This window comes from Pteronotus mesoamericanus, unplaced genomic scaffold (genome assembly GCF_021234165.1).
Source record: "Pteronotus mesoamericanus isolate MK-2021 breed Mesoamerican mustached bat unplaced genomic scaffold, CSHL_Meso_final contig_33, whole genome shotgun sequence".
Lineage (NCBI taxonomy): Eukaryota > Metazoa > Chordata > Mammalia > Chiroptera > Mormoopidae > Pteronotus > Pteronotus mesoamericanus.
The window spans coordinates 2,734,727-2,742,874 of record NW_026555135.1 but is presented as its reverse complement, the minus strand read 5'-3'; the positions used below and the strand labels follow the sequence as shown (position 1 = coordinate 2,742,874).

General features: G+C 43.8%; 1 protein-coding gene across 1 annotated transcript; it reads left to right on the top strand.

Annotated features, from left to right (window-relative positions):
• Positions 1–6,080: 6,080 nt before the first annotated feature.
• On the top strand, positions 6,081–7,064 carry LOC129072681 (olfactory receptor 2AT4-like). The gene has a single exon (XM_054576180.1). It carries the CDS (start codon positions 6,081–6,083, stop codon positions 7,062–7,064), a length of 984 nt encoding a protein of 327 aa, XP_054432155.1.
• Positions 7,065–8,148: the final 1,084 nt, after the last annotated feature.

The window sequence follows — 8,148 nt, the reverse complement described above, 5'->3', positions numbered from 1 at the left end:
TAAGGATGTCATTTATGCATAATGACTTTTATTTATTCTTTTCCCAAATTTATGCTTTTTATTTCTTTTCTTGCCTTTTTGCACTGGCTGGGACATTCAGAATAACATTGAATAAAAGTGGTGAGAGGCAATAGGCTCTCTGCTAACTGATCTTAAAGTAGGTAAAAGACATTCAGTTTTACACCATTAAATATGCTAGCTGTGGATTTTTCGTAGATGCCCTTTATCAAGCTGAGGATGTTCTCTTCTATTTCCCATTTTGCTGAGAGACTTCAATATGAACTCTATTTTTATAGAGTATTTTGGTGAGTATAAAATTCTAGACTAGAAAGTTTTTTTTCCTTTTAGCACTGTCAAGAGGTTATGCCCCTGTCTGTTGGCTTCCATAGTTCCTATTAAAAAGACAACTCTCAGTCCTATTGCTGCTACATTAAAAGAAAAGTTTCTTACTTTCTTTGGCTACTTTTTAGTGTTTCCCCTTAACATTGGTTTTCAGAAGTCTGACTATGATGCAATGTGGTTCCTTTGTTGGGTTTTTGTTTTTTGGTTTGGGATTTGCTGAGCTTCTTAAATCCGTGGGTTGACTTGTTACCAGTTTCAGAGATTTCTCAGACATTATCTCTGTACAAACTGTTTCTGCATCATTCCTTTTCTCTTTTCCTTCTGGGATTTGAATTGCATGTGTGTTAGAACATTTGAACAGGTGCCACAATTATCTGTGCTCTTTTTAATTTCTAATTATTTTTCTTCTCTGATTCACTTTGGTTATATTGCATTAACCTGCCTTCCTTTCACTTATCTTTTCCTGTTTGTACCTGTCCAAAAAGTTCTTAAGTTCAGATACTATATTTTTCAGTTCTGAAATGTTCATTCATTATTTTTTATAGATTGAAATTTGCTCTTGAAATTTTTCATTTCTTATATTTTGTCTACCTTTTCCTCTATTGGGAGAGGGGAGAATATATTCATCATAGTTAATTTAAGATCCCTGTCTAATAATTGTCATATCTGAATCATCTGTGTCTCTGTTTCTACTCTTTTTTCCCCCTCCTCATTTGGTCTTATTTAACTTTTTAAACTTTGCCTCATACTTTCTTATTGGGTACTGGACATTGAAAATGAAAAAAATTTAAATCTCTAAATGATTTATCTTCCTCCAAGAAGGGCTGTGTTCTTCTTCTAGCAAACTGAATACCGATGGGTCATCCTTGTTGTGGCTTGATCGTAGGCAATGTTATACCTCATCTCTTCTAATTTGGTTCTTATATTTAGGGTTTAGCTGTTACTTACAGCCTGGCATTTCCATGGTCTCAATTGAAGTCCTGGGGGACTTACTACAGTCCATCCTCAGGTACGGCCTGGATTCCCACCTCTGACTCTCCAACATCATGTGGCTACTCAGATCTGCAGCTCTGTAGCCTCCCAGCTGCTCTGTACTTCGCGGTTCTCCATGTCTGTCCACATACATGCCTTAGAAGTTGGTCAATGACTTGAAGGGAATTTGTACACAGATTGTGATGTTCTTTCTCTGTAGTACCCTTCTCTCAAAGATTTTTGTCTCTCACGTGTCAGTCACTTTGGTTACCCAAATTCTAACCCTGTATCTCCTCAGCCTAGGAAGATTTGTCTTTGCAAATTCTGCTCTATTCTCCAGTCCTGCAAATTGGGAAATGCCCTCAGGTAAAAAGCCGGAGTCCTGTGGAACTGATCTCATGAGCTTTCTTTCTCTCAAAGCCTGCAGTTCTTCAAGACCTATTATTGGTTGCTCTCTGAGGCTTCAAACAATTATTTTATGTTTTGGCCTGCTTCTATACAGTTGTTTTCAGCAGGAAATTTAGTTCCATAATAGCTATTCTGTGATAGCCAAAATTTTAAAGTCCTCTTTGAATTTTTGAGGTAACATACACTAGTAATAGGAGAACCACAGTGCCAGTGCTAGAAAATTAGAGTAAACCCACACTTTTTCTGTAGACAACTATTCTTCTTTTGAGAACTAGTTCCTTGTCCTGGTGCAGACTGAATGCCTGGCCAGGGAACAGTTAATGATCATGGGTCCTAAGCTGTCCCTTATGTATTGGGTATTAATTTGAACAAATAAAATATAAAATCAGATTATGTACATCAGTTGCAAGTAATAAATGTTATATTAGGTCAAGCAGATTTTGAAGGCACAAGTAAATTGCACGAGCACTTGGCTCAGACTCCCATGACACATAATCTTGCTATGTTGACACCTTTCCATCAACTCTAACATACATCCTCATGGGAAGTGTCCTATAACCAACTTCCTCAAGAAGAAAAAAAATTACATATAATTTTTCAAAATGGACTGCTGCTGCATTGCAGCCTCATTCAGGAGAGCCCTGTATGACCAACAAGAAGGTAACTCTTGTCAGTGGGCAGAATCTTGGGCAGTGCATCTGGCTTTTGCCTGGTGGGTTTAGAAGGCAAAATGAAAAGAGTTGTGGATCTACATGAGTTTATGGATGACGGCTAATGATTTTGCTGGAATATGAAGGAACTTGGAAAGAACATGCTAAGAGAATTGGTAAAGAGGAGATCTAGAGAAGAGTTAAGGTGTGAGATCTCTCAGAATGGGCACAAATTGTCAGGCCATTTGTCTCCCATGCAACTATTTACCAGAGGGTATCCATGGTAGAAAAAGCTCTCCCGAATCATCAAGAATAGACGAAGTCAGGTAGACAAGATAACCTGTCCCATGGAAATCAGTCAGACTCATAATGAGAATGAAGGCTACACCATTGGAGTAAAGTGTTAACCTTTTGAAGGCTGTTAATGACGCTCCCCTTATTTTTAGCAAAGCCTAGGGACATCCTCCCCCCTGACTCAATATATGCTCTATGAGGTGCCAGGTAGTTAAACCCTGACACCCAGGGGGATGGTAGGTGCAGTGCCCCATGGGAGCACTATCTTGAGAAAAATACTCCAGGAGGCCTCCCTGAAAGGAGGAGTTAAAGGCTTAATGAGCCATGACTCAGTCTTCAACAAGGCCTTGCACAGAAACACCACAGGAAACACCAATGTGGACCAGGCTTAACAGGTAAGAAGGGCTAGGGATGCAGTACCCAGAGAAAGGCAGAGAAAGCTGGGGTAGGAAGACAGGGGCAGGGAGGCCAGAGCCTATGAACCAGGGATCAAGAAGACTTACTGGGTGTGCACAAGAGGCAGGCAACCAGAATCCAGGTTGGCTGTGCATACGTGGGCTGTGAGACCTCAGACCACATATCCTGGCAGCTCCGGGTAAGGGAGTATACTCACAAGTGGGATTCAAATCACCTTGGTCAAGGGCTTCCCACAGGAAAGCAAGACTGATGGCAGCAGTAACCATTGGGAACACTAGCAAACTTTGCCTTCTTACATGTTCCAGGTTCCTGTGTAAGCTTTGTCCAGAGTTCTCTCCATAAAGACTCACAACAACCAAGGAGGGGACAAGGAGGGAAAAGGGCTCAGAGAGAGGAAAGTGACTTGCTCAAGGTCACACAGCTGAAGGTTGGAGCTGGGATTGCAATCCAGTCCTTTCTCACTCACAAGTCCACACAGTTAACCACTTAGGTCCACATAACATAATGTAAAGAGCCTGGCCAGCAGTAGGTGCTCACTAGGTGGGCTTTTCCTCTAAGCTCCTCACTGAACAGATGAGAAAACCAAGGCTCAGAGGCCCAGAGTCACAGCAGCAAGTGCCAGAACTAGTCCAGGAGCCAGGACTCTCGGCTGCCAGGTGGAGCTCAGTCCCTCACAGCAGGTCAGCTACAGGACAACCTTTGCCCTCCCCTCTCACCAGCTGTGGCCTTGGACAACTGCATGTCACTCTCTGATCCCCACTTTCTCATTTGTTGACGGGGCATAACCACTCCCTGGCAGAGCTGGATGAGAAGTGATGATGGACGTAAAATATATAAAGTGGACATCTGGGTGATTGACTTTTCTGTCCTCCTTTGCCCCCACCAGCACTGTAACTAGTTCACAGACAGTCCTGACAGGGGAGACTTTCTGGGACAAGTTCTGAGCCCTGAGAAACAGCACGTTTTAGGCCCTACACACAGAGCTGCATCACTCAGGTGTAGCATGTACTTCAAAATACAAGAATGGGGCTTTGAAATAGCAAATGTGAAATTCTTGCAGGAAGTATTTTTGGTGCCCCTGCCTTGTAGTGACCCAGCACATGCCTGGTCTACCTGTTGGGTAGTCCAGCACCACCTGGCAGTGAAAAGCATGTGCCACCTCTCCACCAGGGTCTCAGTATTGGGACACAGGAGGCAAGAGAGGGGAAGCTGGACTTGATGGCCCCTAGGACTCCTCTGGCTTTGGACCCCTGCACTTGTGCACCTCAGACCCCCGACTCTGCCTCCCCTGGGACCGTCAGCCATGACTGCCTCTCTGAGGGCAGCAATGTCCGGGGCAGTGCAGTTTGCATCGTTTCGGGTGTGAGTAAAACCTGATGACTGAACTTGTTGGATGGGGGTTGGTTATCTAAGGGATAAACCTCTCACTTTGGGACAAAGCAGGTTCACTCTTTTTTGCTAGGTCTTGGGAGCTGACTTCTGGATCATTATTTCAGACAAAGATTTGCATTGCCAGGTACCAAATCTTAATTTAGTACTTACCATATATAGACTCAGGTAAAAATATGAAATATAGATTTCTCTCATGTTATTAATGAAAAACCAGAAAGGGAAATAGGTAACATGAGATCTAATATTTTTTTCCCCGTAAACTTGAATTTCTGGATTCTCCAGGAAACATGGCATAGAAGAAAGAGTCCCATCCTGAGAACAAAAGACCCTAGTTCTGGTGGCTACTCTGCAACCAATGCCTGTGGCACCTGAGAAAGCCTCTGCTCAGCCTCTGGCCTTCAGAGGGAAAATTAGTTGGCCTTAAAAATAAAAAAGATTTTTCTAGTTTTTACATTGGTGGTTTTATGTATAAGAGATGTGATAAGAGAAAGAAATTAGAGGTGACTCAAGGACACTGCTCATGGCATAATCAGGATCAATGAGGCAGCCATACCTGTCTCGACAAGAACTTGCCAGGGGCGGGAAGGGGGGGTTGCATAATCTGAGGGACAAGTCTAAAGCAGAGGGCGAATCAGTACTTCCCTGAGCACAAACCCCCCCAGTCACATGACAATTTCTGATCACAGACTAGGGAGGCCTTCTGGGTAGTGAGCATCCAACGGTTGAACAGAAACACCTGCCAAGCTGCAGCAACCAGTAGGGGGATGAGTTCAATGGAGTAGCACAGACACTGTCTCAGATTCTCTGTTGCTAACCAACTGTGGGAGAATCCATTGTCAGCTCAGACTCCAGATAGGAATGACTTCCCACCAAGAGTATGTTCAGTGTCACACCCTTCACTGTAACATGACAAAGAGCCAACACACAGAGGCAGGATACAGAGTACTCGGCTTACATGGACATAAGCAGGACCACAGCACCGAGCAAACAAGAGAGAAAGGAGCCATTCCCTGGTTAACAATTACAGTGGGAAGACAATCATTGCTGTTAATCTTGGAGAAATCAGCCCTCCCTAGCAACGTGGCGACAAAGGCGTCACTTTTTAAAAAAAAAACTTAAAGCAAATGCCAAAAGAGAAAAGAGTTTAGTAGGCTGGTTTAAGAGACCTGATATCCCCAAAAGGATCATATGTAGAAGAGGAGCAGCAGAAGTTCTTCTATATACTTAACACAATTGCAATTAAATAACTATGTGATTTATTGCTTAGTCTCTTTCTCTACCACTAGAATTTCAACTCCACGTGGTTGGAGACCTTCTCTGTCTTGTTCAACTTGTCTACTACATACCTAGCATATAACACCAGGTTTTGTATACCATAGGTATTTTTTCCACACTTGATTAAAAAAGGAAAGAGGGAACTCTGGGATAGAATGAAGACAGGGATCGCCATCTTTCTTTTATAGTCAAAAATAAATATGGTTACATGAACTATACAGTGATCATTATTTAATTCTCATTCCAGAATCACTGATTATTCTCATTTCCAGATGTGCGTAGTTCCCACGTTTTCATTACTCACCTCCTGGGCATCCAGGTTAAACCGCCATGCAGACTACAGCCTGTAATGGATCAGAGGATTCCTCGACCATCTTCTACCTTACGGGCATCCCCTCTCTGCCGAAACACCTCTTCCTTTCTATCTTCTTTGTCTTTCTCTTCCTCTACCTGCTTATCCTGGTAGGTAACACCCTGATCCTGGTGGCTGTGGTGGCAGAGCCCAGACTCCACAAGCCCATGTACTTCTTTCTAACCAACCTTTCTGCTGTGGACATCATTTTCACCACAACCACTGTTCCTAAGATGTTGTCCCTACTCTTAGTTGGGGACCAATTCCTCAGCTTCCCTGCCTGCTTCCTGCAGATGTACCTCTTCCACGGCTTCTCCTGTTCTGAAGCCTTCATCCTGGTGGTCATGGCCTATGACCGCTACGTGGCCATCTGCCGCCCACTGCACTACCCTGTCCACATGACTCCACAGACCAACACAGCACTGGCAGCTGGTGCCTGGCTCACAGCCCTCCTCCTGCCCATCCCGGCAGTGGTACAGACCTCCCACATGGCTTTTGGTTCTGTGGCCCATGTCTACCACTGCTTCTGTGACCACTTGGCTGTGGTCCAGGCCTCCTGCTCTGACACCACACCCCAGACCCTCATGGGCTTCTGCATCGCCATGGTGGTATCCTTCCTGCCCCTTCTCCTGGTGCTTCTCTCCTATGCCCACATCCTGGCCTCAGTGCTTCGCATCAGCTCCCGAGAAGGACGCTCAAAAGCCTTCTCCACTTGTAGCTCCCACCTCCTGGTGGTTGGCACCTACTACTCCTCCATTGCCATAGCCTACGTGGCCTACAGGGCTGACCTGCCCCTGGACTTCCACATCATGGGCAATGTGGTGTTTGCTATACTCACACCTGTTCTCAATCCTCTCATCTACACACTGAGGAACAAGGATGTCAAAGCAGCCATCACCAAAATGGCATGTCCCCAGGGCCCAAAGAATGCGGGGAAACCCTGGTTCATAGGTGTAAGTTGATCTACTCACAAATAACAATAATAATAAAAGGGGAAGTGGACAATTCAAGCAGCCAGGTATTTAGAACAATAATTCTCAAAATACAGTCTTAAATTTTCCTCCATTGTAATAAAATAATAAGTTTCTTCCCTTACTTCACAGACAAAATGGATGGGAGTTTTCTGTTTAATTTTTTAAGCTGTGAATCCCAAATTTCACAAGACTGTGAATACAATTTTGGTCACATTTCCATTAATTCAAACTACTCTGTTTCTCAGAGACTCCAAGTATTTGACTAGCAAAAAAATCAGTCTTTTGCCTTATACCCTCCTTCCAATATTTCTAAACACCCTCAGGATTGTTAGCACATATATGTGAATCAGCCTTGACCTTATTGCCAGAACAGAAACTTAGAAACCCCCTTCAGGGATAAAGCCTGACACTTCTGCCATCTCAATTCTTACTGCCTGAAAATTCACTGCCACCAGTCACACAAGAAATTTACCTCTGATATCTAAACCGTCATGGAGTCATTGAAGAGCATGCCTTTCCTCTAGCTTATGCTTAGGCGTGTGGTATCCCCTACCAAGCCTGTGTGGGCACCAAAGCATTGTGGTTCTCAGCCACACCAGGGTTTCCCACACATGACAACAGAGAGCTAAGCAGAGAATTTCCCCTTATCAGTAGGATCCCCTGTCCAGGCCCCTTTTCCCTTCTCCTATGCCACATTTCCTCTTGGAGAACTGTCTAATTTGTCTATCCAGGGACATGTAGAACATATGTATTGTTAAAAGTGTTTGGGGGGAACCCAGGTGACATATCCTCATCTCTGACTCATGACAGATATTCCTATCTCAACTTCTAGGGTCCGAGTTTTTGCCAATCAAAGAATTAACTTTAACCATTTTCCCAACGTATAAACCCAATGTCAATGAGAATTCAACTGATGATGCAACTCAAAAAAGGATAGGATTTGTGCTTGGACTTAGTTTTCAACAGGCTTGGAGATCCTGCTATGGTCAGAAAGGGCTTACTGAAGCCAAATGATAGAAAGACTTTAAGTTTTCTTGTATATTGACCCTGGGCAACTGGAATTGGAACTCAT

Excerpts from the sequence above, each read along its gene's own strand:
- LOC129072681 (XM_054576180.1), top strand. The coding sequence starts at position 6,081 with ATGCAGACTACAGCCTGTAATGGATCAGAGGATTCCTCGACCATCTTC.